Source organism: Bos mutus, chromosome 12, assembly GCF_027580195.1.
Source record: "Bos mutus isolate GX-2022 chromosome 12, NWIPB_WYAK_1.1, whole genome shotgun sequence".
NCBI classification, from domain to species: domain Eukaryota; kingdom Metazoa; phylum Chordata; class Mammalia; order Artiodactyla; family Bovidae; genus Bos; species Bos mutus.
This window is the reverse complement of record NC_091628.1, coordinates 24702765-24724529: the sequence shown is the minus strand read 5'-3', so window position 1 is coordinate 24724529 and position 21765 is coordinate 24702765. Positions and strand designations below refer to the sequence as shown.

At 39.4% G+C, this 21765-nt stretch overlaps 1 protein-coding gene across 1 annotated transcript in view; it reads left to right on the top strand.

The window, feature by feature from the left end:
• The first annotated feature begins 2674 nt into the window (after positions 1 to 2674).
• Positions 2675 to 21765, top strand: part of RFXAP (regulatory factor X associated protein) — a 35681-nt gene continuing 16590 nt past the window's right edge. The window contains exon 1 of the mRNA XM_014481812.2: positions 2675 to 2683. Within this exon, the coding sequence (XP_014337298.2) occupies positions 2675 to 2683 (9 nt within the window). The remainder of the gene's footprint in view (positions 2684 to 21765) is intronic.

Genomic DNA, 21765 nt, shown 5'->3' with positions numbered 1-21765 from the left:
ACATAATAAAGTATTATGTTGTCTGATACATTGTCTCATCAACATGTTCATTATAATGCATTCTATGTTCTATTCTATTCAGAATTTCTAGCTGTCTGTTTGTGCATTGATTTTACACCTCCCACCACAAAGCTTGGAAACACTGATGAGCATCTTCCCATACTTTAAAACCTTGCAGTATGTGGAGGAGGACATTTCTATTGCTGTAATCTCTATAGATATGCTCACATGGTTCATTTGTTCAGTTCCAAGTCTTTGGTATCTTGTCACTCCTTTTAAATATACTGAATACACTTGTCACTCCTTTTGAATATATGTCCAGCCTGAGTTCCCTTTCCCAAAAGGGATCCTTAGTATAGCTTGGATTAGATTGCAAGTTGTACCAGAAAGTTTTGAAGAAGAGGTATGTGTGAAGGAGTATGGACCATGAATCTAGAGGTGTGTCTGTATCATTCCAATACACCATTATCAAGACCAAATTACCTACCATCAGTAACTAATTCTCCATGGTGGTAAATTAGTTTGTGGTCACTTACCTCCTCCCCTCATCCCAAAGTCTCTGCTTCTATGTTTAGCATCTCCAAGTTTCTAAATAAAAGCCCAGATTAAAAGCGAGACCCCTTGCTTCGTATGATTCCTAAGCTTCACAGGAATAGACAGGATGAAGTGAAACAAATGGAAGGAGTTAGGACTGGTTCTGGTCTCTGAGGAAGTTGGTGCTGAAGTAATGCAGTAGATGATGGGTGAGAGCTCAGCTGCTGAACAGAGCAGACGAAGCAGACAGAAGGCAGCTATGGACCAAAAACTACGCAGTGGGTTAAGGGAAAGATGGCAAGTGCAGGGAACATGTAGGCTGGAGTTCGGGCAATAGAGGTAAAGTGGAGACAGTGCAGAGAATTAATGAAAAGGAAGAGAATTAAAGAAAAGAATAGAGAAATATATGAAGAAGTAATATAGTATGGCTTTCCGATTTATTGTTTATGGGAGTGAGAAGGAAAGAAAACGGAACAGAGTAATGATTTCCAGGTTTTTAGTTCCATGGATGAGGTATCTGCCAATAGCTGAGGTAGAGAATAAAGAGCAGAAGTGAGTTTGCAGGAGAAGATGAAGAATTTAGTTTGGAATATGATTGAGTGGCTGTGGGATATTCATGGAAGGATGTAGATCTGACAGTAGGGTGTATGAGTTTGATATGTGAAGGAAAGGTCTTCCCCAGTGTTCACTGAAGCATTATTTACCATAGCCAGGACATGGAAGCAACCTAAATGTTCATCAACAGATGAATGGATAAAGAAGATGTGGTACATACATACCATGGAATACTGCTGCTGCTGCTGCTGCTAAGTCGCTTCAGTCGTGTCCGACTCTGTGCGACCCCAGAGACGGCCTCCTACCAGGCTCCTCTGTCCCTGGCATTCTCCAGGCAAGAACACCAGAGTGGGCTGCCATTTCCTTCTCCAATGCATGAATGTGAAAAGTGAAAGTGAAGTCACTCAGTCGTGTCGGACTCTTAGCAACCTCATGGACTGCAGCCTACCAGGCTCCTCCGTCCATGGGATCTTCCAGGCAAGAGTACTGGAGTGGGGTGCCATTGCCTTCTCTGCCATGGAATACTACTCATCCATAAAAAAGAATGAAATAATGCCATTAGCAGCAACCTGGATGGACCTAGAGATTGTCATACTGAGTGAAATAACTCAAGACAGAGAAAGACAAATATCATATGATATCACTTATACGTGGAATCTAAAAAACTGGTACAAATGAACTTATTTACAAAGCAGAAATGGAGTCACAGATGTAGAAAACAAACTTATAGTTACCAAGGGGAAAGGGAGGAGAGGGATAAGTTGGGATATTGAGACTGGCATACATACACACTACTAAACATAAAATAGATAACTAATAAGGACATGCTGTATAGAACAGGGAACTCTACTCAATACTCTGTAATGGCCTACACGAGAGAAGAATCTAAAACAGAGTAGATATACATATATGTTATAACTGATCCACTTTAGGAGAAACAAATGCAACACTGTAAATAAAATATACTCCAATAAAAATTAATTTTAAAAAAGGCCTAGCTGAGTTGAAGGTATTTGGAGTCACCAGCCTCCGAGTGTATATTAGATCTATGAGAGCAGAAGACAGCAACCAGAGAGTATGGACATGAGACAAGAAGAAGGTCATGGGTAGAATTCTGGGGAATACCATGGAAAGGCCCACAACACAAATGATAAAGGAGGCCAGAGACATTAGAAAACCAACTAAGTGGTATGAGGGAAAACAGAATTTCAAGAAGAAGAAATTCACATTCCACAGAGAGGACTGATAAGCAGAGGACTTAAAAGAATCCTTTGAACTTAGCAACTAAGAAGTCCTTGGGAAACCAACCCAGGGCAGATTGATAGACTGTGTGGAAAGTTAGAATTTAAGATATTTGAAGTAGAAAACTCCAATGATAATAAAATCCAGTGGAGAGAGGGTCATGCCTAAGGAGTAGGGTGCTAAAACAGAAAGTCGAGATCAATAGAGTTAAGGTCACAGAACATAAAACTAAATGTGTGGTTGAAATATTCCAGGATGGGTACTTCCCTGGTGGTCAAGTGGCTAAGACTCTGAGCTCCCAATGCTGGGGTCCTGGGTTCCATCCCTGGGAACTAGATCGCGCATGCCGCAAGTAAATATTCCATGTACTGCAACTGAAAAACAAAACAAAACAAAAACCCATATGCTGCACCTAAGACCTAGCACAGCCAAATAAATAAACCTATAAATAAACATAAAAAAAGAAATATACCCAGATGGCTGTTTATGTCAGTGGGAATCACTGAATGAAGTATCAAAATCTCCAGGGGATGTTGCAGATGCCTGGCCCACCTACTAATATTTAGGAGGGAGGGGACTCCCCTGTGATCCAGTGGTTAGGACTCTGAGATTCCACTGCAGGGGCAGGGGTCCACCCCTGGTCAGCAAACTAAGATCCCACATGCCCTGCAGAATGGCCAAAAAAAAAAAAAAAAAAGTTGGGAGGGAGGCATAGAAGGTGGTGTGGTAACACTTTCTAAGCCTTAAAAGAGGACAGCCACTGACTTGAGGGGATGGGTAAGATAATGGACATCAGCAAGCGGGGAGCCTGGCTGATGCTGAACAATCCCACTCCCCACCACCAGCAGCAGACCTGAAATACTGGGTGTGGGAGAACAAGTTCCCCCAGTTGGAAAGGGCTGAAAGAGATATGGTATCTTGTAGGAAAGAAGGGTGAAGTGAATGCTCTATGAAGGTGTTAAAGCAAAAGAGGGGGTTCCTTAAAATATATTATGATTCTCTAGTACTGAGTCACAAAGACTGTGGGTCAAAAAAGTGTAAAAGTCAGAGGGAAGACACTGAGCTGAAGAGTAGAGGGTACCCATGGAGGAGATGGTAGGTGGTGGGGATGAGAGGTGGAGAGCACAGAGATGGAACTGACTGACCTCAATACCCAGACTCAGGCACAGGCTGTTTGGGTGTCTGAATGGACCTGGCATTCTGGGACCTGGATGCAGTGGGAGGGATGGGCCGTACTCATAGCTTCCTGGCTGGGTGTCTTTGTTTGCTCAGAGAAAATGGTTAGAAGTGAGATTTGATAATTGAGAGAATTTTGTCCTTAGGACATGATAACTAAAACTCTGCTTGCCATCTTGCTCTATAGGGACTGAGTTATAAGACACTGCAGCCACTGACCTTCAGTACATCCTGAAAGGAGTTCATGGTGAAGATCAGAATGAGATACTCCGTCCTCTGGGAAAACTGGCAGAACAGAGCTTCAGATAGCTGGATATTTTCAGGAGAATTTTTTTTTTATGAACCTATATGCTTGCATCTCTCCATTTTTAGAAAAGCATTAAAATCATTAACAAAGATCATTGTTCCTCAGTAACTAGTAGCAACCTTCTATTGAGATCTGTATTTGGTTGCATGTACCTCCTTCACCAAAATCATATATATATATATATATACACACACACACACACACACACACACACACTGACCTCCTCCCTTACCCGCTGAAACAGTTCCTCAGAGTTCTCTCAGAGGCTGTCTCTCAGGCTACAGTCCTTAACCTGACACTGAGTAAACTGGACACATGGCTTTTACATTGCACATGTTTTTAAGTCAACAGATGGTTAGGTGAAGAATGCTACAGACACTAGGAGTCCATTTCAGCATTTGCACATCCTTTCTGTCCCCTCAGGGTTCCTTTTTCCCTTTGAATCACTATCACAGCTCCTGTTTTATAAAACCAACTTGCCTTTGCCAACTTGGCTTCTTTGAAGATAGATCAAGAATCCCATCTTGATGCCCCAGAAGCCAAGGAATGGTAATTGATAGGGGTGGAGAGGAGGGGAGGTCAGTGGATGCCTAAGAGGGTGGCTTACATGGGGAGGTGTCATCATTAGAGGAGGTGCTTGGTTTTTTCCTTCATTCCAATTTTTCAAAAATTTGCAACAGTACAACAAGGGTCAAGAAAGAGATCTAACTACTCTTGGTGTCCCATTTGCTCTTTCTTACCAGCCACCTTCTTCCAGAACCATCAAAAGTCTCCTCCACTATCTCCCTTCCTTCATGCACCACTTTCATATTCAGAGTATATGTGCTTGAGCAAAGCCCTGAGTTCAATGCCAAGGGAGCATATCAAAATGTTCTTCATGTAAAGGGACAATGACAGCTGAGGGCAAAGGGGAAAGAGAGCCCTGGAGATGGAGTAAGAAGGCCTGGGTGCGAGCCCTAGCTATGCCATTCAGCAAATTTTGTGAAGTTGGACAATATACCTAACCTGATCACCTATCTAATGGAGATAATAATAGTTTCTTCAAAAACATTTTATGAAAATTAGACAAGATATGTCAAAGTGCCTTTGAAATGATAAGACTCCATATGATGGAATATGGTAATTAGAGTGAGAAAGGTCCCAATAGAGTGGTTTGGATATTCACAGGAGAGAGTACACCCCCACCTCATGTTACAGCTGATACTTTCCTTATGCTTTTACTATTTATAACAGACATAAATCACAGTTCCACGTAAACAGTCCCAGAATTTCTTCTCAGGTAAAGTAGGCCAACAGTCTGCTTGGTGGTATTTTGCAAGCTAAAATTGTAAGTCACAAATGTTGTTGTTGTTCAGTTGCCAAGTTGTGTCCAACTCTTTGTGACCCATGGACTGCGGCATGCCAGGACTCTCTGACCCTCACCATCTTCTGGAGTTTGCCCAAGTTCATGTCCATGGAATTGGTGATGCCATCCAGCCATCTTATCCTCTGTTGCCCTCTTCTCCTACTGTCTTCAATCCTTCCCAGCACCAGGGTATTTTCCAATGAGTTGGCTTTTTGCATCAGATGGCCAAAGTATTGGAGCTTCAGTCACAGATATTTATTTTTTATTTTTAGTAAACAGTTTAAACAGGCAAGATTCAAATAAGTAATTTTATGTATGGAATCATGGGCTAGATAAACAGAAACTTCCCATAGAGATAGGATAATCTTGTCTATCTTTATCCTCCAAGAACTTTTGATGGTGACCATATAAATGTCATTGTGAGAGCTGAACTTTTTTTCATGTATTGCTATCTTAAAACCCTCTATACCATTCCTTCCAACCCCCAAATCTGAATACATGAATAATTTTTATTTTTGAATTGCAGCAAGTTTTCACACTTGCCAGTAAAAGCCAACTCCATTACTGTTTTATAAGCTGAACTTTTGTTTCAGTTTTTTTTATAAAGGAATGCTGATTCCAGTCCAAGAAAGGCATTTTCTCTGAATTGCTTAAGCACTCCTTATTCATACTTGTGAATCATGGGTGCAAAAACGCAGGCACAAATCTGTCAGAAAACGTGAACGTCTTTAAAAACACCTTCATGTGAGAAACCATTAACATAAGATGGTGAGGTATGAAGTAAAATGAATTGCATCGATAACAGCATAAGCAGACACTACTCTTAAAGTAACTTATGAAGGATCTGCATTTATTTAAATAAGAGAAATGACTGCTAACAGGCATTGAATATTAGCTTTATAGTATGAACAGTGGTTGCCATTATATGTATATTAATTCATTTAATCCTCACAACAACCCTATGGGTTTGAGGAACCACCATACTGTTTTCCACAGCAACTGCACCATTAAATAAAAAACAAAAAACTTCCTTTTAATGTGTTCAATTTGAATTGTTTACACAATGCAATGGTATTTTGATATTACAGCATTAACATAGTAGTGCTTGATTAAAGATCAGCACATCTTTGTCATAACACATTAAGTTAAAAAATTACCTCAGAAGATAAATATGAAATTGCCTAACTTCTAGAAGCAGACAGTAGAATGGTGGTAGCCAGAGGCTGGAGAAGGAGGAAGGTACTGGAAGATATTAGTCGCAGGCCACAAAGTTCAAGTTAGGAAAAATCAGTAAGTCCTAGACATCCACTGTATAGCCCAGTGCCTATAGTTAACCTTAGTGTACTGTATACTGAAAAATGGGCTGACAGGGTAGATTTTATGTTGCTTTCTTATCATGAATATATTAAAACAGTAATAATAAACAAAAGGAGACAGGAGGAAGTATCTGGAGGAGATTGATGTGTTTATGGCATAGGTTATGGTGCTGGTTTCACGGATGTATACTTATCTCCAAGCTCCTCAAGCTGTATATATCAAATATGTACAGCTTTTTGTGTGTCAGTCATACCTCATTATTTTTTTTTAAGCAGTTTGTGGGATGATGTTTTGAGACTATGAATATCTTGTTTTCCCGCAACTTTTCTCCTGATAGTTTTAGCCTCAAATGATGATTCTTGTCTGTATCAATTACAACAATAGTGATTGGAGTAAGGTGATTTTTCAGTTCTGTAATTCTCAATACGTTTCAATTTTTAATGTTCAGCAATATATCTGGCTTTCAAAAGGAAGAACTCCCTAAGGGCAAGTGGAGGCTTCTCAGTGTGCTGAAAGTATAAATCTCCTAAATCTGATGTCATTCACAGACATATCTGAATGCTCCACAAGAGAAGGAAGAACCACCTTGTGGTATTCTAGAATAAACATATATGGATAGAAGTTGTTGAGAGACTGTGGCCTTAGTCTGCTATTATAAAAGTGCAAAAGTCTGATGATCTGGCCATTAATATGGATGCTTCTGCCTCTGGAGAAGGTGATCAGAAAACATAATTTTTAAAAAAGGGATATTCATGCTGCTGCAGTTAAAAATCATACATTCACAATCAGGCAGTTCTCTTCTAGACATCTTAATTTTGCTTTAGCCTTTTCTTCTCTGCCACATGTGGATCATATTCTAGATGAATTAAAATCTGCTGCAAATGGGTGTGGCATACACGAAGTGACTCTTGGGGGATGAACCCCTGGTATGATGTGGGAGCCCACATCATCCTCCACTTACATTGTTTTTGTTTTGATGTGTATCATCAAACAGAGCTGACTGTTTAATGTTCTTGGGCTTTCTGGTGTTGTACCTCTTGGAGAAAGATTATCACTACAGCGAACAACCTGAATTTTCAAGCCAGCTCTCTCCCCAACAATAGGTCGCTGCTCTGGAACTTCAGCACCTGAGATGATAGGAACTGCGCTCAGCACATTTCAGCTCTCCCACCTGCACTTGCCTTGCTCGGTTCTGGAATTTCTATCACAGCCCCCACAGCAGCCGTGCACACCTGACTCAGGTTATAAAAAGGCCCTCACACTCTTGAAAAGTCTAATCTTATTTCTCCTCTAACAGATGTTCTCCTGGAAGGACCAATCAAGCTGTGAAATAAAATGAATTGTCAGGAAACTAGAAGCATCTCTACCCTTCAAAAAAATAAAGCTTGCATAGTGCAACTTCCTGATTTTTTTCTAGTTATTTCATATTTTGAATATTTAAATGCCTGAAATGACTGTGGTCATTTGCTTCCTGTAGTGCAAAATCATGTTTTAAATATTTTACGTTTATATATAAATAAAAATTAAGACATATACATAATATTTTGTTACTTATATTTTGATATCTTCAACATTTGACCCATTAACTTTTTTAAAAAGGGTAATTTTTTAAAAAAGATCTAGTTAAAATGATATAAGTATTAACATGGAGAGTTAACCTAAAGAGTGAAGATGGCCATCCCCTTATAGATAGGTATTGCTGTCACATAGTGTGGGCTTAGGAAATTGATAAACCTTAGGAAATTGTCAAAGAAATGGAAAAGCCCCCACCAGCTATATTCCCAATTCCCAGCCCTTTGTGTGCACACCATGGGTCTTCACTGAAAAAGACATGATTGACATCAGGCAAGAAGTCATGCTATGCATTTGTCAGGATTCCATTGGTGTTAACCTAACATGCTAGATTTTGAAAAAATCAACCTTATTGGCTCACAAAAGTGAAAAGTCAAGAGGCACACGTGGCAGGTTGAAGTCAGAAGTTCAAACAATATTATCTAGACTATCTCTTTCCTTCCTCAGCCCTGCTTTCCTCTGCGTGTAGCTTCAGCCTCAGACAGGCTTTTCTCCAGCACCAAGAATGGTCACCACCTACTCTCCACCTACCTAGTCCTCAGAGGCAGAGATTTCAAAGTAAAAAAAAAAAAAAAAACAAGCTGCTTTCACCTGGCATCTATACTGTTAGTGAAAACAAGTTTTTATACATGACAAACTATAATTTAAAAGGAAACAAAAACAGTCTGCTCATCAACTATTTGCATTTATATCTGCTAACGGGAGAAGACTTTTGAGGAGGTGGCAGTTGATGGCAGAGGAGTGCAAGAAAGGCACACTTTGCTTCATTTTACTTTTTGTCATACCACGCAGCCTGCTGGATCTTGTTCTCCAACCAGAGGCTGAACATGCATGCCAGTGGAGTCTTAACCGCCGGACTGTCAGGGAAGTTCCTAAGAAAGGTACACTTTGGATGGTGCATTATTCTCTCTACAACATTTCCTTCACCTTTCGGAGAGTTTGTGATTATTTTGTACTGAATATAGCACAGAAAAATATCTTTAGTGCAAAATTATGGGTAAACTTAGTAGTGCGTCAAAATGCAAAGATGGTGCACATGTAAAGCAAGATCCTTCCACCTCAATTCTCTTACAGGGAACAGTTTTGAATTCATCAAAAGTGTGAAGTTCACACTTGTTCTTTTGATATCCTCTGACTATGAACTGTTGTGTCAATTGATGAATGTGTTTTTGCCTGAAATGGATTTAAAATTAACTGCATTTACTGTGCTATTGGGTAAAAACACATAAGTCAGGAAAAAAAAAAAGGAGTAACTGTCCAAAAAGTGGTAGAATTTTTCAAGATTTATTAACTGAGCAGACAAATTATGTGGGAGTAAGTACATATTTGAAGCATTTATGACTGAGACTTTTCCAGAGTTGATGGAAGATATAAATCCTTAGGTTCTAGAAGTACAAAGATCCTTAAGCAAGACAAATCAAGGAAATGCACACTAAGAGATTTCACAGGGAAACTGCAGAACACTGAAGACAAGCAGGAAGTTTTAAAAGCAGCTGGAGAGAGAAGACAAACTATTTACAAAAGGACAACTGTTAGGCTGACAACTGACTTCTCAACAGCAATGTCAGAATCCAGAAACAGTGGAATAACACCCTCAGAGTTCTGAGAGAAAGTAACTGCCAATCTAAAACATACACCCAACTAAAGCATACTTTAAGAACAAGAATGAAACAAGAACAGTTGAAACAAACAACAACTGAGAATGTTTTCAACCTACTCTCACTAAAAAGATACTTTTTTAAAGGGTAAACTTCAAAAAGAGAGAATGTAAGATTCAAAAAGCAATTTGAGGGATACCTGCATTTTTAAATTTACTTGTGCATTTCTTGTAAATAAATTAGTACAGTATTTGCTCTCCTTGTTATGCTATTAGTAACCTATACATACCCATCTTTTCTTTGCCTTGTTTACTTCACATTAAAGCCTGGCAGTATTTTCTCAGCAGCATAAAAAACTAGTTTACCAGCACTTTTCAGGTTTATGATTGTGTCATGTTTGCTACTGTCTCATTGGAGATAGCAAGTTGCACAGAGGTCAGAGCCCGTGTGAGAGAAGACTACCTGAGGGTGTAGACAGAGGGAATCATGAACAATTCGAGGGTCATTGTGGCAACTTTCTCCTACCTTGTGCAACACGGACCCCATGATCTTGGCTCAGGTATCTGAGGTTCTAAGACCTTGGCACACAGCTGTATCTAATGTTTTTTTTTATTTCTTCATTCTAGAAGGGTGGAGCCAGCCCACAATACTGAAAACATTTCAGTCTCTACACAGTAGACTCTCACATAGTAATGCCAGAGCCAGTGAGTAGAGGGACTGTGTGTTAAGTCTTCTGAAGCCCTTAAAGAACTGCAAACTGGGTCAGACCTTTGGCACACAGCTTCTCAAACCACTTGTAATTGGGAGTGGAGAGGGCAGAAAGATACATCACCTAATGTGTGTATGCTAAGTCGCTCTTTGCAGTCCCAAGAACTGTAGCCCACCAGGCAATACTGGAGTGGATTGCCATTTCCTCGTCCATGGGATCTTCCTGACCCAGGGATGGGCCCCGGGTCTCTTGTGTCTCCTGCACTGGCAGGAAGATTCTTTACCACTAGCACCACCTGGGAAAGTCCATATCACCTAGTAATGATGTTAATTAAATAAAAGTGTTGACCTTTTGAAGATAAGACTGTACAGAGGATGGGTATGCTGGAGCTTTTATTCCCTACATTCTCTTCCCTGCCTTGTTCTATGTCAGCACAGGCAATAAGGGACACTTTGCCAGAGATTCACAAGGCAGAAGTGAAGTAGGGGCCATCTTTTTATGCTCAAAAGGTTGGGGCAGAGAACTGGGCACTCAAGCACATCATCTCACCTGGCTGATGGGGGCCAGAGTGGGGCCCACAACATTCAGCGCCCATAGGATCCTTCCTCAGCTTCTCCAACTTTCAAGCCAGGTGCATGTTCTTCCTTCTTGACAAAGGACACCATCACCTCCTACAGGATGGCCTCGTCATCAGGGGTGGAGGCTTGGAGGCAGGAAGTGACCAATATGCATCCTAGCCCTTCCCTGGGGGCTTCAGTTGAGCCTTGCAGGTTCCAGTTCACATCCATCTTCCCTTTCCGGCCCCCTGCCCCCTGCATGCCAAGCCCCAGCACCAGGTACAGAAACATCAACTTAGACTTTCTAGTCAGCTGCCACAATGATATAAGGGCAATGTATTTGTTATCTATGGCTGCACGACAAACTACCTCAAAACAAGAGAAACACTTACTGTTTCACACAGTTTGGGTAGACCGGCAATCTGTTTAGTGGGTGTTTCTGTCCCATGAGGTTGCAGTTAAAATGGCAGCAGTGGTCTGCAATCTTTTCCTCTGAAGGCCAGGTAACAAATATTGTCAATTCTGTGGGCCGCACAGTTTTTGTTGCAACTACTCAACTCTGCTATGAAGGGGCAAAAGCAGCCATGGATAATACATGTACAAATGGTTGTGGCTGTACCCCAGGACAGCTTTATTTACAAAAATAGGTAGCAGGCTGGTTGGCGTGGGGAGTCAGTTGGCCAATCCCTGATCCAAAGGTTTAACTGTGGCAGCTTTCAGATCTCATCAACTAGCAGTGACTCTCCCCTGCCATTTCTCCTGAGTTGCTCATAATCAGATTATCTACACATGAAGAATTTTTTAAGTCGGTTAGTTCCCTACTTTTCATTCTTGCTATGAGTTTAATCTTTTCCTCTTGCTTAAAAATTCCATCAGCCTTCTACCCAGTTTCTTCACATCTTCTGACTCTGTATCATTTCCATACTAAATTCTGATTAGTTTTACTTTCCTGCTGTAAAACTCTAATGATGCACCAGAGCTAATAAATTAAGCTCAAACCATTCTAGCATTAAAGATTTCCTCTCAGTATATTATACTATAAAAAAGCTATGAACATAGAATCTTCTAAATTGAGTGCACATATGAGTGGGGTGTGAGGGTCTACTTTGCTTCATATTTCTTCCCAGGTCCCAGATACCCCTGGCTTCTCACTCATGGAGTGAGGAGATGAGTGAATAATCCAAGTGGTAGATTTGGGAGCTGGAGCTCAGCCTCTTTCCCCCCCAGCATTCTCCTTGGTCTGCCTGCCTGCTGAAAACATGCGCTCTGGGCCTCTCTTAGCCTTGGCATAAGCTTGTTTTAGAGGCCTTGTGCCTGGGGAAGGTAAGAGAAAAGTGGAGTGCTGGGGCTATTCAGGATGGGCAAGCCCAGATCTAGCCCCAGGGTTTGGTATCAGGAATTCTATTGCTGCCACACAACTGAATCAATTTGAAGACCAAAACTAAAACATGTGGAAAGTGAGGCTTCTGAAGGCTGGAGGAATTGATTGGGATAATTTCAGTTTTGAGAGGACTATACAGCTCAGGACCTGCGGGGATTTTAAATCATTGAAAAGTTTTTTCACAGCTAATATTTGGTGCTTGGTTTTTCATGAAGTTGGTTCTTAGTTGCTTCAGCCTGTGTGAGTGAGATTAAGCCTCAGCTGCATAAAGATCTTGATCTGGTGACTTTGTATACAGGCAAGGGGCTCTCTCTATATTGCCTGAACTGCAGGTACAGATCACTTCAGGTGATCTTGGTGGCCTATAACGTTACCCATATAGGTCTTAACAAGCAAACCTGGGTTGAGGTAAAATTTACTCTCTGGGCAGCTACAGATGACCTTGAACAACACATGTCCAGGAAGGTCTGTGCCCAAAGATAGGGCTTATATGGGGATTAAACCATCAAGAGAGAGCCTTGAATCTTCAAGGTAAGGTGAAGTTTATGCCTTAAGAGTCAGTTTCAGCAGCATATTTTCCTGCTTCTACTGCGGTTTTCATCCAGGTCAGCAAAGATGTTAAGTTCCTCATGAGTCACTGAGAAATAGCATGTAAGATTCTAGCTTTAAATAGTTAACATTAAGCTCAGGTAGGTAGTATCAGATTTTATTGCCCAAATTCTATTCTTTAATCAGAGCCAGAGGGATTAATCTTAAATTCATGTGACATGTCAACAGTCTTGCTGCTGCTGCTGCTGCTGAGTTGCTTTAGTCGTGTCTGACTCTGTGCAACCCCATAGACGGCAGCCCACCAGGCTCCCCCGTCCCTGGGATTCTCCAGGCAAGAACACTGGAGTGGGGTGCCATTTCCTTCTCCAGTGAGTCACCTTCAATTGTGCAAACTCAAGTTGGCTTGAATTTGTTAATTCCATAAATTCAAATCAAGGCTTTAGATTTCAGACTAAAATCATAGATTCAACCATTAAAGGCTGGTAGATTTACAACAAGAATAAATGAGTATCTGCAGTGAAAAAAAAATCCATCTTCTTAGTTTACACTAGTGAAATAGCTGAAATAAACTGTTGCTGACCCAAGGCAAATAAAAAGGCTGATCATTTAAAAATACTGTGTCTAGGGAACACAACTGCATTGGTCTGCATTTGTACCTATATAATCATAGTGATTCTAAAAGTAAAGGTACAGATTTCCTCATTTAGCTCTTCTTTCAAAATGTCAAATATAAATTTTAAATGTCGGCAAATATTCAGTTAAATATTTGAAGCTGGGTTTTACAGGGTTTTGTACAAATGAACAGTCACCAGTGTGCTGACTCTGCCAACGCACTTTTTCTAATTAAGCCAATGAACACACCAAGATTAAGCGAACATTTTATAAAGGAACATGTTGATCAAATTGGAAATGATACATACATATATATATATTTCCGATATTTAAAGAATACTAAAAACCGCAATACTGTCACTGGACTGTTTGACAGTGTTCTACGCAGAAGGAGACGAGTCTCATTGTTTTCTACAGAACAACATTAATGATCATGAAATATGGCATGCCACACAGTACTCAAGAAAAATTAGTCTTAGCTATAAAAACGATAACTACAAAAAGGATGAAAAAATCAAATTAAATCATTTCCTTTATTCCACTGCAATGTTGCTTTAAAAAGGATACAAAAGACATTGAAATCAACTGCATAACGTAAACAAGTAGATGAAAGCATCCTTTATGATAAAGAAGCTTTACTATTTGCATATAGAAAGTTTCCAAGGCCAGAAAAAAATTGTAGAAAAAATGTTATTTTTGAAATGACTGACAATGAATACAAGAGAATTTTCAATATTTGAAATCCTCACCATTGCTTATTTAACAGATGAAGCATCAGTAATGTTAGTTCAGAGCCAATTTAAAAAAGAAGCACCAAATGTTTTTAAAGTCACTTCATTATTCATCAACAATACTTACAAAACCAAGAATCTCAGAGAAAAACACCATAGATCAATGAATGTTTAAAAGTAATACCTTCAGTGATAGATTACCCATAATTTACCAAATGTCAGTGAAGAGTATGAATGTCTTGTCCAAATAAAATGGTTCAAGATTTTGTTTTGTAAAGATTTGCCTTACATTATGGACTTTTGTGGAATTTTTTATATAATCAATGAAAAAATAAATATCAAATTTGAAATACTGCAAAACAGGTTTATCTTTTAAGCTAAAGATGATATTTCTCTTTATTCAATTAATAAATATTTTATATTTTGTATATTACTATGCATATTTTTGGCTTCCCAGGTGGCTCTATGGCAAAGAATCTGTCTGCCAAGCAGGAGATGTGAGTTCAGTCCCTGGGTCAGAATGATCTCCTGGAATAGGAAAATGGCACTCCAGTATTCTTTCCTGGGAAATCCCATGGACAGAGGAGCCTGGCAGGCTACAGTCCATGCAGTTGCAAAGAGTTAGACATGAATGAGTGACTAGACAGCAGTAGCAACATGCCTATTTTTAATTATACAGAAAGACTAGGACAATAAGCATCTTTATTTTCACTACCTAGATTCAATAATTTATTTTGCCATAATTGCTTCTTATATGTATGTACATTTTGGCTAAAACATTTCAAAATAAAATATACATATCATGCTACTTCATCCCTGTATTCTCAAGCATAAATCTCCTAAATATATATTCCCATACATAACCACAATGTCATTATCACATCCAAAAAATACTGAAATAATTAACATCATCTAATAGTCCACATTCAAATGTTTCCAGTTGTCCCCCAGACACCTTTTATTATTGATTTTTGTTGTTGTTTTCAGTGGTCATCTAATTGTTTCACACACTGCATTTGTTTTCTGTATGACTCTTTAAATGCAAAAAAATCTTCGACACTATCTTTTAAAAAAATTTTTTTTACATTGATTTTCCACCAGACCAGTCATCTTTTAGAATTTCCATTTTCTAGATGTTTCCAAGTGTCTCCTCATTGTGTACTTTAACTTATTCCTTGCTTCCTCTCCTATAAATTGAAAATTATAAGCTTCATTTGATTCACGTTAAATACTTTTGGTAAGAATACATCCTGTGTGATGTTGGCACTTTCTATTCACTCATGTAGGAGGCCTGAGAGGTCTACTCTCTCCTCATTACTAATACAGCAATGTGGTTAAGGAGGAGCAGTCAGATGTCCCCAATGTATATGTACATTTACAGTGTAAATTGTGTGTGCTTTGTGCTCAGTTGTGTCACACTTTTTGCAACCCAATGGTCTGTAGCCCACCAGGCTCCTCTTCCAGGGGATCTTCCCAACCAGGGATCAAACCCACATCTCCTGTGTCTCCTGTATTGGCAGGCAGGTTCTTTACCACTGAGCTTTTTCCAATAGTCATGTATGGATGTGAGAGCTGGACCATAAAGAAAGCTGTGCGCCAAAGAATTGATGCTTTTGAACTGTGGTGTTGGAGAAGACTCTTGAGAGTCCCCTGGACTGCAAGGAGATCAAACCAGTCAATCCTAAAGGAAATCAGTCCTGAATATTCATTGGAAGGACTGATGCTGAAGCTGAAGCTCCAATACTTTGGCCACCTGATGCAAAGAACTGACTCACTGGAAAAGACCCTGATGCTGGGAAAGATTGAAGGCGGGAGGAGAAGGGGACGACAGAGGATGAGATGGTTGGATGGCATCACTGACTTGATGGACACAAGTTTGAGCAAACTCTGGGAGTTGGTGATGGACAGGGAGGCCTGGCATGCTGTGATTCACGGGGTCACAGAGTTGGACACGACTGAGTGACTGAACTGACTGACAGCACTAAGTGACTTCAGTCATGTCCAACTCTTTGTGACCCTATGGACTGTAGCCTACCAGGCTTCTCTGTTCATGGGATTCTCCAGGCAAGAATACTGAGCCACTGGGGAAGTCCCAAATTATTAGGTCCCTCTTAGAAGAAAGGGAATCAATCTTATTACAGTGCAAGGAATTATCTTGACTTTTTCAACAAATCAAATATTTTAAAATAACCGTGTTCACTAAGGATTTTAATAGTTTCCAGCTTTGCACTATAGTCAATCTAACATGAAGAGAGATAAAAGGATACTCAGAAATACATTGCTCTCATGTGGAAGCTGTGATGATTAGATTTAAAGATCAGTTAACATTTTACAACACCAGATGGGGTGGTTTTAAGCAGATGTGGAACATGTTAGCCAGAATTTTCAAGAAAAATTAATCGAGCTTCAAAAGAACTTTGAGGACAAAGCATGATTTAATCAGTCTAATTAAAGATGTTTGGGATCCAGTTAAGACTTTCACACCCACTTGTTTGAAAAGAATCAAAGTTATGGCAGCATTTCCTCCCATCTATATAGTTGAGAATGGTTTCAGCCTGTGCACTTATTGTAAAAGTCTACAGGATGTTTTAAACTAATTTAGTAGTATAAAAATGTTAAAACATAGACATAGGAAAACATGTCACTGAATTTTAATGAAAGATTTTTTTCAAATATTTCATTTTTTATATAACAAAAAATTTCTAAGTATTTTGATATTTATGTTATGAAACTTACATTTTGAAGCTATGCATTTATTTTTTGGTTACTTGGGTTTTTTTCTATATATTTCTGATACTCAAGACTCCCAAGAGATCTAGCATAATCTCTCCATAGCCTTTTCATGGCTGGTTTTTTTTCCCATTTTTTATTCTTCATTACTTATTAGAGGATGTTCTTTCACATGTTTTTAAGTTCTAGAGGCTAGATGCAGCACCCAATAAATTGTAGGATTTTTAGATAGAAGAAATGTTATCTGAGATAATCTTATCTGTATCCCATGTCATAATATAAAAAAAAATTTTGCCTTTCATTTATAAATAATGTCCAACTTATTCTTCATTGCTTCCTTCCTTTGGCAGTCCATAATTTGTCTTTGAGTATTTTCCCTACTTCAATGAAATGTTTTCCCCTCTTTCTTATCACATGAAATTATCTGTTTTAACTTATCCTAAATTATTTCTATTCTGGTGTCCTCCAATGCCTCTGTTCTTTCTCTGTCCTGTACCCTTTGAACAAAAGACTTCTAATGTTCTTGTCCATTTTTAACAGATGAAGACATCTGACTAGATCATTTTATTTTCCAGCCTAACTGCCTGAAAACTAACCTGTTAGGTACACACATTATTTGATTATAAACAACTTTTTATGTTTCCTTTATATTACCTTTAGGGCAATGTTGATTTTTTCCAAAAAATGTGCTAAAATACACGTAAGAAATTTCCACCTTACACATTTAAAAATATGGCATGCCCTATCTAAATGTACAGGTTCAGTTCAGTTCAGTTCAGTCCCTCAGTCGTGTCTGACTCTTTGCGACCCCATGGACTACAGCACACCAGGTCTCCCTATCCATCACCAACTCCTAGAGTTTACTCAAACTCATGTCCATCGAGTCGGTGATGTCATCCAACCATCTCATCCTCTGTAGTCCCCTTCTCCTCCTGCTGTCAATCTTTCCCAGTATCAGGGTCTTTTCCAACGAGTCAGTTCTTCGCATCAGGTGGCCAAAATACTGGAGTTTCAGCTTCAGCATAAGTCCTGCCAATGAATATTCAGGACTTATTTCCTTTAGGATTGACTAGTTGGATCTCCTTGCAGTCCAAGGGACTCTCAAGAGTCTTCTCAACACCACAGTTAAAAGCATCAATTCTTCGGTGCTCAGGTTTCTTTATAGTCCAACTCTAACATTCATACATGACTACCAGAAAAATCATAGCCTTGACTAGACGGAACTTTGTTGACAAAATAATATCTCTGCTTTTTAATATGCTGTCTAGGTTGTTCATAACTTTCCTTCCAAGGAGGAAGTGTCTTTTAATTTCATGGTTGTAGTCACCATCTGCAGTGATTTTGGAGCCCCCCAAAATTAAGTCTGTCACTGTTTCCACTGTTTCCCCATCTACTTGCCATGTAGTGATGGGACCAGATGCCATGATCTTAGTTTTTTGAACGCTGAGTTTTAAGTCAACTTTTTCACTCGCCTCTTTCACTTTCATCAAGAGGCTCTTCTGTTCTTCACTTTCTGCCATAAGGATGTTTTCATCTGTATATCTGAGGTTATGGATATTTCTCCTGGCAATCTTGATTCCAGCTTGTGCTTCATTCAGCCCAGCGCTTCTCATGATGTACTCTGCATATAAGTTAAATAAGCAGGTTGACAATATACAGCCTTTACGTACTCTTTTCCCGATTTGGAACCAGTCTGTTGTTCCATGTTCAGTTCTAACTGTGGCTTCCTGATCTGCATACAGATTTCTCAAGAGGCAGTTCAGGTGGTCTGGTATTCCCATCTCGTAAAGAATTTTCCAGTTTGTGGTGATCCACACAGTCAAAGGCTTTGGCACAGTCAATAATGCAGACACAGATGTTTTTCCGGAACTCTCTTGCTTTTCGATAATTCAACAGATGTTGACAATTTGATCTTTGGTTTCTCTGCCTTTTCTAAAACCAGCTTGAACATCAGGAAGTTCACGGTTCACGTATTGTTGAAGCCTGGCTTGGAGAATTTTGAGCATTACTTTACTAGAGTGTGAGATGAGTGCAATTGTGCGGTAGTTTGAGCATTCTTTGGCATTGCCTTTCTTTGGGGTTGGAATACCTTTTCCAGTCCTGTGGCCACTGCTGAGTGTTCCAGATTTGCTGGCATACTGAGTGCAGCACTTTCACAGCATCATCTTTTAGGATTTGAAATAGCTCAATTGGAATTCCATCACCTCCACTAGCTTTGTTCGTATTGATGCTTCCTAAGGCCAACTTAACTTCGCATTCCAGGATGTCTGGCTCTAGGTTAGTGATCATGCCATCACGATTATCTGGGTCATGAAGATCTTTTTTGAATAGTTCTTCTGTGTATTCTTGCCACCTCTTCTTAGTATCTACTGCTTCTGTTAGGTCCATACCATTTCTTTCCTTTATTAAGCCCATCTTTGCATGAAATGTTCCCTTGGTATCTCTGATTTTCTTGAAGAGATCTCCAGCCTTCCCCATTGTATTGTTTTCCTCTATTTCTTTGCACTGATCTTTGAGGAAGGCTTTCTTATCTCTCCTTCCTATTCTTTGGAAGTCTGCATTCAAATGGGTATTTCTTTGTTTTTCTCCTTTGCTTTTCACTTCTCTTCTTTTCACAGCTATTTGTAAGGCCTCTTCAGACAGCCATTTTGCTTTTTTGCACTTTTTTCCCTTGGGGATCGTCTTGATCCCTGCCTCCCATACAATGTCAAGAACCTCCATCCATGATTCTTCAGGCACTCTATCAGATCTAACCCCTTGAATCAATTTCTCATTTCCACTGTATAATCGTAAGGGTTTGATTTAGGTCATACCTGAATGGTCTAGTGGTTTTCCCTACTTTCTTCAATTGAAGTCTGAATTTGGCAATAAGGAGTTCATGATCTGAGCCACAGTCAGCTCCCAGTCTTGTTTTTGCTGACCGTATAGAACTTCTCCATCTTTGGCTGCAAAGAATACAATCAATCTGATTTCGTATTGACCATCTGTTTCAGTAGTGTTAAATACATTCACATTGTTGTCCAACAAATTTCCCGAACATTTCTATCTTCCAAAACTAAAAGTCCATACTCATTAAACAACAATTCCCATTCTTCCCTGTCTCCAGCTTCTCAGGACAATGTTGATTCTTCAATTATGTGCATAAGTATATTATATTAAATGTGAACTTTATTTTTGGATAAGGGATTTTATAAAATATTTGATAAAATACGAGGGACCTTTGGATCTGATATGTGATAATTATTTTTATGTGTTAACTGAACTAGGCTAAGAGATGCCCAGATAGCTGGAAAAACATTGTTTCTGGATGTGTCTGTGAGAACGTTTCTAGACGAAATCAGCATTTAAATCAACTGAGTAAAGAAGACTGCTTTCACTGATGTGGGTGGGCATCACAACATCTATTGAGGGACTGAATAGCATAGAAAGGCTGAGGGAGGGCGAATTTGCCCTCTGCTCAAGCTGGGACATCCATCTTCTTCTGCTCTAGGTCAGCACTCTTGGTTCTCAGGCCTCTGGGTTTGGACTGCATACACCACCTGATTTCTCGACTTTGTAGATTATCATGGGACTTCTCAGCCTCCACAACTGGGTGAGCCAATTTCTATAATAAATCTCTTTATATATATATATATATAGTTGACTTAAAGAAGAATGCACACCAGGAGAATTGTGCCTTCAAGTTTTACTCAGGGGCTTAGTGAAGACTCTAACCTGGGAGACAGTTCTGAGGAACTACTCCCCAGAGGTAGGGGAGGAGCCAGCATATATCTGAATTGTTTAGCTGGGAAATACATATAGTCAAACACACAACTTGGTAAAAATTATTGCTGATCACAAAGAACAAATATCTCAAGTTAATAATTTCAGTGCTTTTCTGTGTATGAGGAGGGGAAAGAATGAGGTCACTGAAATTCTTCCTGAGATACATATATATAATTATTCCAAGCACAGAATGCCTCATCCTTTTTATCATCCTGAATTCCCCTTAGGGTGCAGTGTTGGTGGGTAGTGACAATGGATTGTGACTTACTCTTCTAGAAATGGATAACGAGTGACACTCTTTATTCTTTTTTGTTCTCACTATATATATGTATCCTATTAGTTCTGTTTCTCTGGAGAATCCTGACTTAATAACAGTGTCAAGGACCACTACTCTAAGCTACTTGAAAGAAGAGTGTTTTATTTATTTTGCTATTTCCAGGGCCTATATATAGCACTATGTAATAATAGAAGCTCAACAAATGTTTATTGAAAAAAAAGAATGATATGCTAAATGAAATGGATTGGAGAGGAAAAACTCAGAAAATAATACATATTTTATAATACTATTTAATGAACTGTCAAAAATACACAAATGAATAGACATAGAAACTAGTGGTTACCAAGGGCTGGGGGAGGGAAAACAGAGAATGGGGGATGATTGTTAATAAGTGTAAGGGTTTTTTTTTGAGTTGAATATGCTCTAAAATTATATAATTGTGATGGTTGCACAACTCCATAGATATATTTTAAAACTCTGAATTGTATACTTTAAGTAGGTGAACTTTATAATATGGAACTATCTCAGTTTAGTTCAGTTCAGTCACTCAGTCGTGTCCGACTCTTTGCGACCCCATGAACCACAGCACGTCAGGCCTCCCTGTCAATCACCAATTCCCGGAGTGCACCCAAACCCATGTCCATGGAGTCGGTGATGCCATCCAGCCATCTCTTCCTCTGTCATCCCCTTCTCTTCCTGCCTTCAATCTTTTCCAGCATCAGGGTCTTTTCAAATGAGTCAGCTCTTTGCATGAGGTGGCCAAAGTATTAGAGTTTCAGCTTCAACATCAGTCCCTCCAATGAACACC